At 44.7% G+C, this 18,774-nt stretch overlaps 1 protein-coding gene across 6 annotated transcripts; it reads right to left on the bottom strand.

Annotated features, from left to right (window-relative positions):
* Positions 1–956: 956 nt before the first annotated feature.
* WNT5A (Wnt family member 5A) lies at positions 957–17,592 on the bottom strand. 6 transcript variants are annotated; one of them, XM_075938896.1, is made up of 5 exons: positions 17,459–17,592; positions 11,901–12,034; positions 10,601–10,866; positions 5,316–5,608; positions 957–3,756 (listed from the first exon to the last, which is right to left on the bottom strand). In XM_075938896.1, exons 1-5 carry the CDS (start codon positions 17,462–17,464, stop codon positions 3,298–3,300), a joined length of 1,158 nt encoding a protein of 385 aa, XP_075795011.1. In that variant the 5' UTR covers positions 17,465–17,592; the 3' UTR covers positions 957–3,297. The 6 variants fall into 6 exon arrangements, with proteins under 6 accessions (XP_075795011.1, XP_075795010.1, XP_006129805.1 ...); XM_075938895.1 differs by lacking the exon at positions 17,459–17,592 and adding an exon at positions 13,552–13,644; XM_006129743.4 differs by lacking the exon at positions 17,459–17,592 and adding an exon at positions 12,593–13,237.
* Between the last annotated feature and the right edge of the window lie 1,182 nt (positions 17,593–18,774).

Raw genomic sequence — 18,774 nt, 5'->3', positions numbered from 1 at the left:
GGCTGTGTTTTTGCAATAAAGAACACTGGTCAATATACAACTAAAGAAAAACTGAACCAGATGTGAGTAATAGGACCACAGAACTTTGCATTTGCCCAGAATCGCTATTTTAAAACACACAGATGTTGGTCTACTGTTTTTGTGGGATCATACATTCTTGGCAGCCAAAAAGGGGTTTCAGTATGTGAGGAGGTTATCCTGGAACAAAAAAAGAGGGGGTGCTAATTTATCAAGCTCTCCATTGTGGCAAAGATTTTAGACACAGTCAGGAAATCAGTCCAGAGCATGCTGGTCTCAGGACAGCAAGCCTTTATTTATTTTTTTCCCTTGCTAGTTTACTTTCTTGCTTCTAAATTTTTTTGTGCTCTTTTAAATAAGGACACTTATCTTTACACCTACTCCAAATTTTAGGAAAAGAAGCCTGGACAAAATTGTTAATTGTTACTCTATGAAGTTTTCTATCATTTCAACTGAAAATCAAGTCAGATGAGAAACAAAAATCCAGCTAAAACTCCACCATCCTACAAACTCCTATTCCTTCATAAAGACTGGATTCACAATACTAGCCCAATGGAAACCAGTAGGTCTTCTCAGGTAAGAATTATTCATAGGATTAAAGGGTTTACAGGACCAGGTCCCCATGACTCCAAAACTGTTACCACCAAAATACTGAAAGCTATGTGCTTAGTGGTTCAATATTTTGGCTCCTTTGGCCACTTGTCAGATGGGTTCCTAAACACTTACAAATATTTTGTGGTGCACACAGTCACAAAGGGTTTTTTTTCCTTCCAAAGTTTGTTTTATCAGTAAGCCTTCAGAATATAAAACTGAAATTTCAGGTTGCACTGCGTGTGTTTGGCAAAGATTGCTTCCTTGTTTTACCACATAATAAATTTTAAAAAGTCAACCTTTTCATTGTTTTAACAAACCCTCCTCTGTAAGATAATTAAAACCACTTTCCAACATACAAAGTTTTATTTTTATAGTCTATCTTCCATTATGACGTAAAGCCTTTCAACTTTTTTTAAACCAGTGAAATATACAATCACACAAGACAGAAATATGTACATTAAATGTACAGAACAGAGGAAAGAACATAGAAGATTTACATAACAATGAATGACAAGTAAAATATTTTACATTAAATAGTGTTTTAATAGCTAGGATTGTTAAGACTCAGCTCTGCTCACAGACAAGTCACTAAAAATGGAACAAGTGATTCAGAAAATTAAAAATGACTATGGTTTTTGTATAATAAAAACCAAAAGTGACAAATTCAATGAAGTAGTGCCTTTTTAAAAGATATTTTGTTTGAAAACATCTGAGGGGGTAAATATGTCCTTAATAAATTAAGAGCAATAAAGCATTTAAAAAGCTGATAAATGATCAAGATGAACTTAATGCTAAAGTGTATAGGCTTGTGAGAAGTTAAGGCTTTTGTAATACAACTAGGCTAAAGTGGAGGATTTTATTTGTTTGGTATTGAATGTTGATTTAATTTATGTGAGGAATTTTTCAGGGAGAGGTTTCTGCACGAATGACAAATGCCAGGTGTTTGTAAATACACTGGGGTGGGGGAAACACAAGTTGCTTTATTACGTAGTGATATACATTTTAAAAATGAAAAAAAAAATACCACCTTAAAAACAAAGGGCCAAATACAGCTTGTGTTAGGGAATGCTAGCGTTTATGTTTCATGATAATCAATAATGCCCTTGCAGGAAAGTGGAAGAGAGAAGCCGTCTCTAAACCAGTGTGAATTCAAGTGCATGGTACCCTTGTCTACCTATAACCCAACAAATCCCCTTAGGTTGCAAAAAGGCTTACTTCTTTGTGATTAAAGTATTCATAAAACCTCTGTGTTATGATACCAAGAGTGCTAGAATCATTACAAAAGATCCTAAATGAGATTTGTTAAAAGGAAATGGGGAATAATATGCTCAAAACTGACAAACTGCCTCCATAACTTTAGCAGTCTTATAAAAATTACTGGTTGTATTGAAATATATATGTACAAAAAGCTCTGAACTATCAGATGCCAGCGGACCACAGTTTTCCCATATATATATGTAACTGCTCAAGTATAGTCTGAACAGTTTTAATGTATACCTGCAATATATTATCTAAAGCATGTGTACTGAAGACATCAGATGATAAATTTGGCATTGCTGCATTATTTCATTGAATTAAAATAGCCACTTAACATCATTAAGACATGAAACTACGTATTGTCTTCTCAAGTCAAAGCTTTCCCAAAATCCACAATAAACCATTTTGAGAATGATTATTAATTAATAATCAATTTTCTTGGATAAAATAAAAGGGTTTATTTATCAAGTTGTGTTTTGAAAGGTGGCCGGCTATCATACCACTATTTTTAAAAGGCATTTCAAATTAGGGGAATTCTGTTTCCTAAAGGGCTTTCCAGAGAGAGTGGGCAGTTAAACAGCTGCAGTGGTGCAATTTCTATTGTATCAGGTCAGAGCACTGTTTGGTGAGGTTCAGACGTTGTTGGCTCCTGATATTCATTATCAGTAATGCCAAATTGCTTGCCAAGATGGAAAATTCACATACCATATATAATTTGTGAAGAGCTGACAGGCCACATCTTGCTTTGATGTACAGTGTCAATCAAGGCCACATTTTTATTGGTCTTACTAGATACCGAACCCAAGATTAAGGTCCTCTATAATACAGCTGAACTCTTTAAAAAAAAACACTCCTGTGCTGCTACCCTTTAACTATCTCGACTGTTTAAGTAGCACTTTGCTGTCATGCGATTGGCATCAAGGTAGCTTTGTGCTAAGCCCTCCTACAAATATACCAACCCTCTTTTTATGGATCCCTGGATATACTGATCAGCTTTGTATATGTATCAGACTACTTTTGGTCACTGAAGCTAAACTCATGCCCAGGTTTGTGGGTTAAGTGTGTCCATAAGAATCATTCTCAGATCCCATGTATGTAACACGAATTCTTTGCCTGCTGCACGTCCTGTGTCTCATTGGACTAAGTTAGGCTATTGTTGGATTTCCCTCCAAACTACACTATTTTTTTAAAAAAGTCTTTTTTGGGGAAAAAAAATAAATATTTTCTCAGATTCACTCCCGTTATTGCCAAAAATATAAACCACAATTAGTCCTAGAATGGGTGCAGAAAGGGTTCCAGTCACTTCTTTTTGCAACCTTTGTAATAAAAAGAAAACTCATTGGACTCTATAAATAAAGTGGAGATTGTCCTGGGGGTAGCCCTCCCCCGTTGGCAGGCAGGCAGAAGTTCCTCCCACCTCATCTCCCCCTATTTGCACACGAACTGGTCCACAATCTCTGTGCACTTCTTGCATTTCACATAGCAGCACCAGTGGAACTTGCAGTGGCAGCGCTCTGTCTGCACTGTCTTGAACTGGTCGTACCCCCGACCACAGCACATGAGTTCGCAGCCATCCATACCCTCTGAAGTCTTATTGCAGAGGCGGCCCTGGGTGCCCAGGGAGCCAGTACTCTCATTTCGGACACAATAGTCGGGGCTAGGGTCAATGTAGACCAGGTCATGGATGGTGGGCGTGTTGAAACGGCTGTTCACTTGCACCAGCTTGCCCCGGCTATTGAGTTTCATGGCAGCAGCGCTATCATATTTCTCCTTCAGGGCATCGCCCACCTTGCGGAAATCGGCCAGCTGCAGCCAACAGGTCTTCAGGCTGCAGGAGCCAGACACCCCATGACACTTACAAGCCACATCCGCCAAGTTATACACAGTCTAAGGGAGACAAAAAAAAAAGGAGGAAGAAAAACAGGAGTCAGTGTGGCTGTTACATAACTTGTTTCCCAGAGAGTCCCTTACATGCCCCTGCTTTCTTTCCCCACTCAGACCACAGGGAGAGAGCTCTCAACATCTCTCACACATCCCACAAGTGGGCACGCAAATCCTCAGCAGAATCATTCATGTTGCATTCAGTTTTAGGAATTAGCCCAATTGCTGGGGAAAGGATTTTGCTGTTTCATTGAGAAATTTAAAATAGCCCTTCCTTTTATTTTTGCTTTCTCAACTGGTCTCAGTTTGAGGTTTGTAGAGAGAAAAAGTTAACTTTTTTTTATTGCAGGCTTTGTAACAGCCGACTGTCTGCTCTTGGCTTAGCAGCACCCTCCCATCCAAAATACTGCTGTGTAAGAGAGACTACGTCCAGAAGAAACCCCCAAACACCTTTGGGTGGGGGGACTGACCTACACTGCAATATCCGTTTTATAAAGCTTTGGCAGCAAGATCCCAGACATTTACCCTGTATAAATAGAAATAAGAGTCAGTGTTGACACTGCCCCAAAAATCCTGGGGTCTGACACATTAGGTGGATACTTTTTGCAACTTCCACCCAACATTTAAAGAGTTTTGGTACTGCCAAGTGGCACTGCAAAGAGGAGTCTGGGAAGGGAGAAAGAAAACTGCTAGAGAATCTGTAGACAACTGTGAAAGTTATTTTTCTCCTATCTAGTAGTAAATTGGCCTTTCTTTTGTGCCCTCCTCTCATGTTTAAAATATTAATTTTCAGTTATCTTTCTTCCTTCCTCACCTTGAAATACAAGCATAAAATCTCCAGTTTCTAGCATTACAGGCTCTAGTAAAATAATAGACTTTGGCTCTTTCAATTCACAATATTGGGGGGGGGGGGGCTTACACCCATTCATTTAAAGCATGTTCAAGATTAAAGTCGTCATAAAAAACACATTTCACCACAGAAGAGGGTGTTTTCCAAAGGAAGAGGGCAGGAAAGGAGGAAATCATGTTATAACCCTGCAAGAATATTCTGCTCTGAGAAGTTTAGTGCTTCTTTTTTCCCTTCAAAAGAAACTGGATTGGTTGGAAATATAAACCAATAAAACTATATTCTGCAGAAAACTCACAGTAAACTGTAGAGGTTTTACTAAAAGAACATGGATGAATTACAAGATATACTGTAGTCCGGATGATCCTGTGGGATAGGGAATGGAAAAGCTGGTGGCAATAGTGCTGTCACTCAGGGATACTCATATACATACACACTCTCTTCTCTTTCCCATATTTAAACCCAGTACCACACACTCTCCCTCTGGGTTTGAAGAAGGCCAAGTATTAAAGGGTTTGATTTCTGAGCTCGCTAACAGATTTCATTGGGGACTAATAAGAAAAGCAAAGAAAACACTTCCTTGAAAAACCAATATTGTGCATGAGCTAAGGACCTTCAGGGAAAATTATCTAAGCCACTCTTCTTTATAACTCTCTCAGTAATGAGATGTGGCCCTTCCCAGGCAGGCTGCTTTGTGGAAGGTAAAGGAACCACTTACTCGTCTTCCAGCCTCGTTGTTATGCAGGTTCATCAAAATTCTAGCACTCTCGTAAGAGCCTTTCTGATAAATTCTCTCACGCTCCCGAGCATCCACAAATTCCTTGGCGAAGCGATAGCCGTATTCGATGTTATCCCCACAGCCACCCCACAGCCAGTCCCGGGGTAAATCTTTGGGCCTGGCTGCTCGGCTGCAGCCACAGGAGGAGAGCTCCCCCTCTCGGCAGGCACGGCTCATTGCATTAACCACCCCTGCAGCACTGACTGCATAAGTAAAGGCAGTCTCCCTACTGCCTGCAAGTAAAGAGAAAGCAAAAGTTAAAGGCAAGTCTGCATACGTTCTCTGACATTCAATACAGGGCAAGGGGAAATTGAAATGCATGGGGTTCTTGAAGGGTGCTTTTGCTTAAGAGGCGGAAACATTTTTACTCCTCCCCTTTCTCCCAAAAGCAAATAAATCAGGGATAGAAAATGGAGATTCAGTTAGGAAGAGCAGGAGATGAATTCTCCTCTCACACTGGTTTTACACTAAGGAACGCAGTGGAGCAACAATGATACAACTGAGAAGAGAATTAGACTTTAGGCGTATGAAGCCAACAGCTTAGCAATGGTTACAACAATAACTGGGTGCAGGGGTTAGAGAGTCTTGCTGCTTCCCATCCTAAATACAGCTTATAGAAGTCTGTTCCTTAAATTACTGCTTCCTGAACATGATTTATCTACCTTACTCATTTGTTCCAATTTAAAGCTACAGCATTTCACAAAGCTGCTGGTGTCAAAGAAAGGGCACACCAGAATTATACTTGTCAATATCCTGCCCTGCACATAAACTCACCAGTGGCTTTGAAGAGGGCTATTTAAAAATAAAGATGAAATACCCTATTGCCGACTAGTACCTAATAATTCAACTAACAGAAGATTTCACACAGCAAAAGAAGCCAATATATATCATTTCTATAAGTTGCAGGGAAGAGCATGCCTTTAAAAGAAGTGTATTAAAGGTTTTATCTAGGAATTGATTCCCTTACATTCAAGTTTTTCCAACTTTCATTTTAAGATAAAAGATTAAAGTTTCTTTAAAGGTGATGACAGAAAAAGGTCTTTGTTCATACAGTATTTGCTTGTCACAGGATTTTCTCACTGGAAGATAAATTCATTGACAGCTTCCTCAAAAAAGACATCACCTAGGTCCATTTTTACCTAGGACACAGCTACGGCCATCTACTTTCTTAGGAATGGCATGAGTTCTATTTTACAACAAACGTCTTTCATGAGAAGGCTAACATGATAGAGCCTTCTGCATTTCTGCTTATCAGGAAGTAGGGACAAGAGAGCTACTTTGCATCATTACAGGTCCAAAGCTGAAGTCCTTCTCCAGGAAAGACTCCCAAAGACTGTTGATTCACACAAAAACATAATTTTAAGTTGGAAAAAAAATCAATGAGGGTTAGCCATTGGTTTAACCATTAGTTTTATTTCTATGCTTTAGCCCAAAAATAGAGTTGGCATAGGTATACCTTGATTTTACCAAGTTTGGATTTTGTTTGTTACAAAGATGTTCCTCCCCCAATCAGATATGATTTTCAGATAGCAATTCTTTGTATAGAGCCTACCATTTCTTTGTATAGAGCCTACCATTAAAGGCCCACTCCTGATTGAGGCCCATGAGCACTACAGTATATTATGAACAGTACACACAGTTAATCTGTATTAACATTGATCTAACACTATGCTTGGAGCATCTCTGCTAACGTAACAACTGCTGCCTTTTGAAATAATTTTAATAAATTATGTTCTTTAAATGAAAAAAAAAAAAAGAGTCCGAGCTGGCATACTGGGGAAGACCACTTCTAAATCTAATAGACTCAGAAGCACTCCTCCCCTCAGTGCTAAGGTTTATTCCAGCAGTCACTCATGACCCTACTTGCAAGAGTTATGGGTTACTCCTGAGTATAAAGGTTCACAGGTGACATCTCAATGGTTGCAATAATTCTGGTGTTATGTTTTTGAGGTTGCCTTTACTTCCAATTCATTGAAGGAACTGCTTGACAGATTTTAAAACTAAATTCTAGATTGTATTGTAATGCATGTTTTGGATATATTCTGCAGTCATTCAAATTAATGGGATGTTTGTGTAGATAAGGCATGCAGAATGTTTTTTCTTTGTCTATTCTCTTTCTGACAAGTGTATGGTTAGCTCTGGTTTATACATGTTAATTATCTTCTATACTGCATAAAATTTAAAAACCTGAGGTTTTTCATTTAAGGTCTTGGTGCATTTTTCTGAAATCTTTCGGGAAGAAAGGATGTGATGTAAAAGTGTGAAAAGGTGGAACATGAAAGTGAAAGAAAGTTGTCTATAAGAACAAGTTGTATATATTCAACTCCGTTTTTAGTTGAAGCAAAATTTGACTAATCCATTCAAACTGATCTCAGAGCAGGCAATTTTAGATTGCAAACCCGCCAATAACCCAACACATCACCCTACATCTCATAGACTTTGGCAACGTTATAGGAGTCATTTCCACATGGATGAATTGCTCTGGAATAGTTTTTTCCAGGGTACTTAGGCACAAACATGCCTGTCTTTTTCCACATTTCTTCAACTATAGCGGTGGTTCCCAAACTTTTTGGCATCACGCCCCCTTTTTTGATTTTTGAGAAACCCTCATGCCCCCCCACCACACCCAATAGCAGCAAAACTTGGGGGGAAGATTGATGGGGAGGGGCTGGGTTGCCTTGCGCTCCCCCTGGAATTTCTTCACACCCAGCCAGGGGACACACCCCCTCCCCCAGTTTGGGAATCCATGAACTATTGTGAGCATTGCTAGAAAACACATTTACATTGAGTTACTTTATGTTCCTAATATATAGCTTAAATAGGATGTTGTTCCACAAACATATTACTGTTTAGAGAAGTGCCACAACAATAAATGTACAGAAACTAAGTCTCAATCTGGGCATAAGACACAGGACAAAAGTAGAACATTTTTTATTTCAAGAGCATTCAAAAATATCTGCAGACATGATTAGACTGGACCTCTCTCTCAATGCAGTTGTTGAAAGGATCAATTTAGTTTGTTTTATGTTTAAAATACTGGCCAAATATGCCAGTTCTAGGATTAATGTGAAGCTAAAGGACAGCACAATATGTTGCATAGGGCAGGTCTATAATAGTCTAATTTAAGAGATGATCAACTGAAGCTACCATAACAGTCTTGCATCTGACGAAGTGGGTCTTTGCCCACAAAAGCTTATGCTCCAATACATCTGCTAGTCTATAAGATGCTACAGGACTCCTTGTCGCTTTTGCGGATCCAGACTAACACGGCTACCCCTCTGATACATAACAGAATAAACATCCTGTAAATGTAATGTTCAGTAAGCTCTAGAGTCACTTTCTAGTCAATGCTTGGTTTATTGGTACAGCTTTAGATAACTTTGCCTGGTAAATCCTGGAAGAAAAATACTATCTGTAGTATTTATTATGTTATCAAGTCAGTGCTTCTCTAAGCAGATTCCTCAATGCAAAATTACTGATGTTGTAGTCATTAGCATAAAGTACAAAATCCTACAAAGTTATGCAAACTCAGGATCTAGTTATGATCATGTCACACTGGTGAGAATAAGGGGGCAATTCTACTGACAATCAAATTTTTAAAGAGTATCAGATTTTTTTTCTTTTTATTCAAGTGGAACCAGCAACTAATCATGTGCTACATATTGTAATGTGATATAATACCACTGTAAGATACACTTTTCAGGATCGTTAAGTGTTGGATATGTCTATGAATCCTTCTTGTATCTGCAATTCCTGTAAAAGGGTTACTTACATGATAAATTGCTACATCAATATTAATGAATGTAGTCATATAGTAGTGGAAGAGGGCAAAGTTTCTCAGGTTGCAATAAACTCCTGGGACCAGTTATGTCACACTCTTGAAGGTGTGAAATCTTCATACTAGAAATACTGGACCCAATCCCACCACTTTAATTCATACCACTAAACCAGTTGAACCTAACATAGTTGAAGGATGAGGCCAGAAATTTAAACATTTCTTTCCTGCTTTCATTTGTAATTTCAAGAAAATTTAAGTGGAAAAAATCCCAACATTGTTGCCTTTGTTTTTCATGCTTAACTTGCTTTTTTGGATCTTGCTCAGCTTGAACAATGAGAAGCAAGTTTAGTTTTTAAGTTCTCAATACTGGAGTTTGCAAACAAAGACTGAGAAATGTCTGTTAAAATATCTGAGGAACAGTGTCTTTTAAAAACTCAGACACTTTTCTATTCATTTCAGGTTTTACCAAAAACTTAATTACAAAAAGTTAACTTTAGGGCCAAATGTAATTGACAGTATTCCTTCAAGCTATGCAAGGGCTAAGGAATTTACAAAATAAAGTTGCTTATAGTGTAATTTAAACCATTCCTTTCTGAAACAGGAAGCAAAGCATCAGAATAAAGGATTTAATTTAGATCTCAAATTAAAATGCTACTGCGCACAGGCTATGAGCTACAGCAGTGTTGCAATTAAAATGCTGGTACAACAAATGCTGTATAAAATAGAAAAAACACAATAGGAAGCAGATTCCTCTGGGTAGGAATTCAGGAGACAGAGAAACAGACTGGAAAGTCCAGAGGAAAACTCTATCTTTGGGCCCAATCCTGTACCACAGAAGAAAATGAGAATTTTGCAGTAAGCTTCAATAGGAACAGTACTGAGACCTTAAATTATAAGGCTTATTTGTCCTGTGAGTGGTATGGAACGACTTAATTTGAAGAGGAATTTAACAGGCAAGAGGATGGGACCCCATCACACTGGCATAAGGAGATTTCTGGTGCAACATCTTTTCCTAACAGCTGTTGTTATATATAACAGTAAATGAAAAGGGGAAGAGTTTATAAAATGCCACACAAAATTAATGTATTACATAACATGAGCAATTTTGGAATTCAAATGTTTTGCCACACACTACTACTTTTTAGTTAATTTTATACATGCTATTATTTTTTTCAGATTCTTTTCTTTAAAGTTAAAGTTAATGAGTATTTTAGCACCACTTTTTTTTCCCTGCTGCATTTTTGTATTCAGATGTTTTCTTGACTTCACTTTGAGGGATGGGAGCAAAGGGAAAATCAAATCTGATTAAAAACAGAAGGGTTTTTTGGTACTAAATTATGTACCTTACAGAGATCAAGACATTGCAAAAATGCTTAATACAGAGCATTAAGTAAATATTACACATATTCTTAGGCAACAGTTTAATCAGAAAGTTTTTGCTTCCTACCTATCTGCATGACTCTGCCAAAAACAGAGTTGTTGTCCACAGTGCTGCAATTCCATCTTCTGTGTCTGAACTGATACTGGCATTCCTTAATGCCCGTCTTTGCCCCCTCTCCAATATACTGCATGTGGTCCTGATACAAGTGGCAGAGTTTCTTTTGTCCTTGGGAAAGTCCTGCTAATTGACTACATAGTGGCTGTGCTCCTATTATATATACCTCTGACATCTGAACAGGGTTCATAGGATTCATATGATTCATTCCTAAAGACCTGCATAAAGAAGGAAGTAGATTAAAATTGGGATGCCAAATACAGTAATATTGTATTTAAAAAAAAAAAAAAAAAATCAACCCTCTTCTACTCAAGAAGAAGAGGAAAACTTTTGAAAAACAATGAAGATCAAACTCTTGTTTAAAGGTTGAACAGCAGAGAACTGGCTACATGTCTGGGATGATAGCAGTATGCTTTAATGACTGTCTCTGCCAACATTTCAATGTACCTGAATGCCAGGAATCAAATTTCACCCCATCCCTACAAATTTCTGTGGGCATGGTAAAGTTACAAGAAGTCCCAAGTAACTGCCTAATCATAGAAGTGCATAAAAACAAAATTTAGGATTTTCAACCTCAACTTTCAGTCTGTGCAATTATGACCAAATATGCAAACCCTTAGGTCCCCGCTAGTTAGATACTGTTACAAATGACAAGTAGTTCCCTCTGATAGGAAAGATACAGAGGCACGTACAGATACGAAACAAAATTAAACATGTTTTTCCAATCCTTCAGAGTTCAATACGTGCTTTCACATTATTAAAACAGGGATTCCAATAAGAAACAGTTCAGCTCAGACACCAGAGGTTTGTTTAAAGAAATATTAAAATAGAAATATATATTTTTTTAAAAGGCAGATATTAATTGCAGTCCTCCTCCTCTCCCCCCCCTCAAAAAAAACCAAACAAACAGCTACAAGTAATATAAACTCAGTTCATGGGCCTATTTCAAAAGTTGATTAAATAAAAAAAAACCTCTGTGTTGAATTGTTTTTGTACATGGAATTCAGTGCTTTCCTTTACACTGGTTATTTCAGACCCTGTAGAATGAGACTTAATGACTCCCATGGAAATTTAATTTTTCTACTTTAAAAATTCTGAAAATAGATTCCCTTTGGATTTACAAGTTATTCCAGAAATTGAGTATTATAAATCTGTTCATGCAGCACTTTCCCCCAGAAAAGACAAGCTATAGATACTAAAAAAAAGTAAATATATTCTTTTAAATAAAGTCAGTATACTTTAATATGCTTACCACCAAGAGCTGGCTTCTATTACAACCTGGGCGAATGAGGAGAAAATGGCCAGAACCACTATGAGGTACTTGGAAGCCATTGTACTGCCAACTGTCCCCAAAGCACTTCCTTGGACTAATATTCCAATGGATTTCTGAAGTAGGGAAAAAAAAGGAACAGACTGTTTATTGTTTCTCAGATCATTTTCAAGCATACAAGTGTAAACAAGGAGACTGTCCTGGGCCCCTTTCAAGTTGACTCTTGACTGGCTGCCCTCTCTCAAGTGAATTTTTGGTGGCAAAATGCAGGCAGTTTCTAGTCCAAATTAATCCACCCACACAACCTGACAAGGAAATTTTATTCACTGCGATTCTGCTCGCAGGCTGCCCAGCGACTACAGACATGTCTCAATGCCGTTGAATCAAAGCTCAGTGCCAAACCCAATCTCTTGGGAAAAGTCCCCAGTTCTCACTCACATACTTAGAGCAGCAAAACGCTTATCCCACCCTCATTCTCCTAGGAGCAGCCTACAGAGTGTCCGGACAGGGGAGAAGCAACAAGTGGAGCAGACACAGCAATGCAAAGTGAAGATGATGCATCAGGTTGCGGGGGTGTTTTGGGAGTGGGGAGGGCAGGGAGATTCAGCTGTTACATGAACTCCAAACGAACAATGAACGTTTCCCGGGCCCCAACCCCCACACACAAGCGACACCTTTATGGGCCATTTTGGGAGCTGCTTCCAGACGAGACCCATCGAGGCAGCTTTCGTCCGATAAAGTGTTGTCAGGAGTTTTGTCCCGGCTCTAAACGCCTCTCTAAGCCGGAGGGGGCAGCAAGAAATTCCGATTCTCCCGTATGTGGGAGACCGACATTCGGGCACTCCAGGGATCCCCAATCTGACTGCGGCCGGAGAGCTAAGCAAGCCACATAAGATGCCGGGTGGGGGGCTCTCCTGCTTGATTTCACCATCGGGGAAGGGGGCTGCGGGGAGGCCCAGGATCGCGTTGCTCCGTCACTACAAGCGGGGCGCCTGGGATCGGGGGGGTGGATTTGTTGCTTGGAATGTTGCGTCTCCGGCCGCCCCCGCGCACCCCTGTCCAGCGTCGCCAGAGCCCAGTGGCCACACGGCGTTTTGGCTGGGGAGGTGGCAGCCCGCGGCGGGAAGAGCCGGCAGGTAGGTCCCCGAAGCAGAGGGAGCGAGAAGAGCCGGGACACAGGCTCGCCTGCCCCTGCCGGCAGCCCTGGCTGAAAGGATCTCCCCAGGGTCCGGAGCGCACTCAAGGCGAGTCTGGGCGCCTCCCAGGAAAGGGCCCACTGGAGAGGCCGCTAACGGGTCCCCGGGGAGTTCCCGCCTGTCAGCACCGCCACTGGGGGCCCGAACTCCCGGGACACTCGGGCGCTGGGCTCCGCAGCCAGGGGAGCCTGGCAAGGGTGCGAGTCATTGCGGGGGCGGGTGAGCTCGGCGGGGAGGCCGCCCGGCGCGAAGCACCTGCAGTGCCAGGGACTGGAAGGGGCGCGCAGCGCGGGAAGGAGCCCTCCCGTGTCGTGGGGCCCGGGAGGCGGCGGAGTGGCGCAGCAGAGGTTCCCGCGGCTTGCGCGTTGCAGGGCTCTGAGCGCACTTGGAGATCGAACGCGCAGAGGCTGCGCCGCATTTAGCGGGCTCGGGCGCACCCAGCCTTCCTGCTCCCTGCACAGGCGAGGTGAAGGGAGCGGGCCGCTTCCCCGAACTCCGCGTCTTCCGATTGGCATCGCCGGGAGAGGCCCTGCTCCGGATGGGCATTATTAGCCCGGGGTCTAATTGCTATTAAACACTCCCAGCTGCCTAATAGGGGGTTAAGATTTTCCGAAGGAGCTGAAGTGGGAACGAAGGGGGGAGCCCAGATTAAGGGAATGGCTTTGTTACACGAAAACCTTCAACGAATCCCAACCCTATGAAGGGAGGAAAATCCGGATTGTCAGGCAGAGTCACGCACGGAGCTCGCTAGGGATCAGAATTCCCCCCTCCCCTCCGGACTACTGCCTGCTCAGCATGACTGGGAAAAACCAGGACTCCCCCGATGGCTTTAAACACTTTTTGCCGAAGGGTTTCAATTGGATTTATCCAGGTTTTTTCCTAACTCGCCTGAATGGGCTGAAATAATCCTGAGTTACAAAAGGGCATTGCTTGAAATCCATAAATCCAGCCCTGTGTTTGTGTTTTATGTTTAAACAAACTCCCCTTCCACGAGCGCAGCCAATTCTACGCCTTTACAAGGTTTCAGGGGAGAGCGGCCAATGCGCGCAGCAGAAAATCCAATGGTAAACGGAAATGTACAAGCAGAAACTGGAATGAGTTATTGCATCCCCATGTCTCTGCCCGCGCATAAAATATCGATGCCAATTAATAAGTTAAACACTTCCAGTAAATAGGTTACTCGATCGGGCTTTGGTTCATAACTCAGGACTGCTAAGGAGAGTAATTTAGTTTTGTTATTTAAAGGCAGCTCAACACTTGGGGGCTCCCTATTCATTCTCAAAAACGCCGATAGTGAATTGGAGGGGCTCTGAATTCTTCCTGAATTAAGAGGGGAGGCGTTTGGAGGGAGCGAAGAACTGTCACCGCAGCACACAGGAAATGGAGAACACGAAAGCTACCCGGACACGCACAGGGTGCAAGTGGCACCGAAGTCTGGAATTCGAGTACAGCCACTCTGCCTGCGTGGGGAGAGCTTTGTTAGCCACACACTCGCTGTCACTTGGGCTGCAGGGGCTGGGAGAATAGCAGGAGGGCCTTTAGATCCTCTCGCTGTCTCTTCTTGGTGTAAATGGTTCCTCCACGACCCACTTCACACCAGTAAAACTAGTCACCGCATTTCTAAGGTTTTAAAAATATTACAAAGAAAACTATGTGGCTCGGAATCGCATTGGCCTCTCCTAGATTACAAGACTTAAAGCTGGGGAAACGGTGTTTAAGTAACAGTTTGCTGAAGGCACCGTAATTATTCAAGTCAAATGCACTTTTTTACCAGTTCCTAAACAGATGTTTTAAAAGAGTCATGCCCCATAACCTAATTTTACAAGATTGGCAGTGGACACAGACACGAAACGGGGGGAGGGGGGGAAGAGGGTTGAACGAATTTGTATATTTCGGTGTCCAGAAAGGGATACAAACTGAAGCCTAATTAGTTGCTGTCAGTATGGGACGATCACTTAATTAGACATTGCGCCAACATAGTTGCTAATCACTTGTCTTCGCAAGCCTCTGCACCGCAGATGTGAAACGAGCGGATGTGTATGCCATTTCGGGGTAAAAATGAACTTTGTAGGGATAATGAGGGAGGTTAACAGAGGATTTAGTCTGGGGGCAGCAGTACTGCCATGCAGCCGAAGCGGATTTCGGTTCCTAGGCGCCCTGCCAGAGGCGCCGTCCGGAACGTTTCTTCAGTAGGGAGAATTGTTACCAGTGCAAATCACTGACAAATGAACTGGTTCATGGAGTCAATAGCTCCAAGCCAGCAGGAGCAGCCAGTTCTCCCGACCTTCCTGCCTCCAGCGCATAACGGGCCAGTCAAGCACGTTAGCACAGCACCTCGAGCACAGCCAGGCGTTAGACGGGTCTTTGATGGGCGCTCAGAGAGGAGTTACAATCAAAATCCCCACTAGCAAACATTCAGGGCAAGGCCAAGCAGGGAGCAGCAGCTCCCCGCCCCCCCGTAGCAGGTCTCACTCCGAGGTGCCTAAAGCAGGATGGCCCAGGCGGAGTTTTGAATGCTGGGTTCGGGAACAAAAGCGAGGGAAGGGGACAAGTGAGGAGGTTAGAAGGCTGGGGACATTTTCTTAACCTCCTGGTTCAAGCCCCTTTGGCCTGTACTTCTGCTGGGGAGCGTTCCCGTGCGGGCCGGGCACTATCGGCATATACAGCCCTGACCGCCGCATTCTGGAGTGCAACGAAGCGGGCCGCGCCCGCTCCGGGCTGCCCCCCTTCGGGGAGTCATACAGCCCTGCTCCCAACAGGGGGCAGCCTCTGCCGACAGAAAGCCCCCTCCCCCAGGACTGACGCCTGGCTCGTCCAGCAACTCCGCCGCTAACTCTTAAAAAAAATATTTTTAACCATTTAATGGGGCTCTGGTCTGAGATACAAGCCCGAGGAAGAGAGGAGAGAGACACCTGCGATCTTGAAATGTACTGCCAATCTCCTCTGCAGCGCCTACTTCAATGCCATGCAGCTAACCGGTCGCCATCAACAAAGTTCTGGAAGTGCCAACTATCGGTCCCAGAGTCTCTTACACTCCATTGTAACGGTGTAAGACGCTTTGAGGGCTACGGGGGGAGAGAGGAGGGCAATGCATCCAAAGGCAGAGCAGTAGACTATTCGGGCAGATGAAAACAGGATCTTTTACAGATTCAGCAGCCCTGGAATCGCCTCTGATCCTGTTTTTACACAGGGTGTCTGGAAAGCCGGGTCAGGCATCTGGTTTTATGGTACCTTTTATGTGAGCACTGCCTTGGGTAAGTAGTTATCCAGAGCCATTCGGCGCTGGTGGGTTGTAAAATGCAAAAACGAGTGCTATATACCGCATTGCTCTGTGGTTTCAAAGAAAACGATTTACAAAAGCGAGGCCTTCCCCTTTTCCCTCCAGTGGTTTTAAATAAAAAAGGGGGTACAGATTTTACATGTATGTAGGGTTCAAGTTTATAGAAAAAAGCCACTTACTCGGACACGGTCACCAATGTATTAGTTCACAGAGAAAGGGGAAAAGGGTTTTTCCCTCCCCAAAAGCCCCTTTAAAGTACACTCCAGCACTGACAGAGTTGAATGAACTTAGAAAAGATTAGTTTCTTGGAGAAACTGAACTTTCCATGACCCCCCCAGTGTAACCAATTTAGCATACAATTGACAATTAAATACAAACAAACTAACAGACTTTCCAACATGGAGTCCTCAGAGCATCAAAGGGGCCCCGAAAAGCCTCCTTTCTCCATTGCAGACCCCAACGGAATCCTTTGCAGATGCAAAGTGACAAACGCCACAGTTTAGAATCCAATTAAAAGGGAAAAGTGTGCGCGGGGGGGGGGGGGAGGAGGAGAAAGAGAACCAGGTTCTTAAACTGGCCTGGAGCCAGGGTTCCTTAAAGGCACAGGCCTCCATTACTGCCCGCACTCACTCCCCCGGGACTCTGCTCCCCAGAAACAGAGTGCGGAAAGATGCCTGTAAAAACCTCAGCTGCTCGATGTTGGAAGGCAAGATGCGCCGCGTGAAAGAGCTGAATTAAAGCAAGTGCCTTAAAGACTCGTCACTTACTTTACAAGAAGCCTGTTGGCGATGGGCAGGGGGCAGCCTGGCCCTGCGAAGGGGGGGGGGGATTTCAGAGCCACACGTCTCCAGCTGGGCCGGAGGAGGTGGAAAGCCCAGAGCGGGGGACATGAGGATGGCCCACGCTGTCCGGAGGGGGGGGGGGCGAGAGCGGGACAACCCGTCCATCTAGCCACAGGCAATCCCCCCTCTGCTCAAAGGTTTGCCGACATCCAGGAACGTTTTCCAGCCCTGGAGCGAGCCCGGCGTGGCCACGAGCCGCCCCTCACCCAGCCAGGCACTCACCTCCATTGCCGGGGGAGTCACGGAGCGAGAGCAGCCAAGTAATCCAAGGCGGGCCGGGGGGAGACGAGTAAATCCGGGCTCGCACGAATTAGGCGGTATCCTGCAAAGCGGCGGCCGGCGGCGGCTGCCAGGGGCCAGGCAGGGAGCGAGCCCGCCGCGGAGCAGCGCTGGGGCCCGCCGCGCTGACAACAGGCAGGCGCCAAACGGTGCCGGGTGCGGGCGCTCCCGGGGCGGAGCGGGGCACCGGGGCAGGCGCCTCTCCAAGGTCCATCCGCAACCGCAGGGCGTCGGGCTCCCCAGCGAGAGAGACACGCGCGCGCGGCGCCCGTGGGCGGGAGACACACACGCGCGATCTCCGCCAGCTGCAGCGAGCGCGCCCCCGGGCTCCGATCCTGGCCACCAGCCCAGGCCAGGTGCCGCCGCCGCCGGAGAAACCTTCCTGTCCTCGCTCGCTCTCTGCCGGCTGGCGCGGCCCCCGCCGAAGCTCCGTGCGGGCGAGGGGCGTGAATCCCCCCTCCCGCTCTCCTAGAGGCTGGGCGCCGCGCAGCTGGGCGTCCGGAGCTGCCGAGCCGTCCGCGGGCTGCCTCCTTCCATCTTAAGCAGCGGGGGGCGTCAGGAATTGCTCTTCGGCACCACTGGCGGGAGGGGGCTGCGCCTCTGGGAGGGGGCGGCTTTTCCCGCAGCCGCCACGGGGAGCGGGGCAAGAAGAGCCGGGGGAGGCAGCGAGGGGCAGGTCCCGGGCTCAGGGGCCGTGACTCTCTCAATCCATTGCGGGGCAAAGCCCCCGGCACACGCGACCCACGGGCGGGAGAGGCGCTCGGCTCTGGCCCCGCTCCCTCCGCCCCCGGGTCTCTATCGCTCGCGGCTCTCCTCTGCGCCCTGCCTCGCAACAGTGCACGGAAAAGTTCGGCGGTCGAAAAACTTTAGGCGGTGCGCATGCGCCTTGCGCCGGCCTATGGCAAACCAGATTGGGTTTTTAAAGCTGTACCACAGACAGGACCCCCAGCACAAACCTCGGCACTGCAGAGATGCTCCGCGGAACCTCTCCCGCCCCCCGCCGCTTTCGAACGGGTCTCTGTCCCGTGCAGCCATCGTGGGAAAGAGACACATGCCTGCAGATGATTAGCTGCCTGCTTTTAGCTAGCGCCGCGGGCTTCAAAGCAGGCAACCTACCCCGAAACGCAAATTAGACCAGCTTCCTTCCTAGACAGTCTCACCCTAAGACAGGGCCAGTCCTGGGATTAAAACCTGTGTATGTACCCACTCGATGAAAGGAAACCCCGCCTCGGTGAGAAGTGATTATATGTGACATAGAC

The sequence above is a fragment of the Pelodiscus sinensis genome, chromosome 11 (assembly GCF_049634645.1).
Source record: "Pelodiscus sinensis isolate JC-2024 chromosome 11, ASM4963464v1, whole genome shotgun sequence".
NCBI lineage: Eukaryota > Metazoa > Chordata > Testudines > Trionychidae > Pelodiscus > Pelodiscus sinensis.
This window is presented reverse-complemented; position numbering and strand designations above follow the sequence as displayed.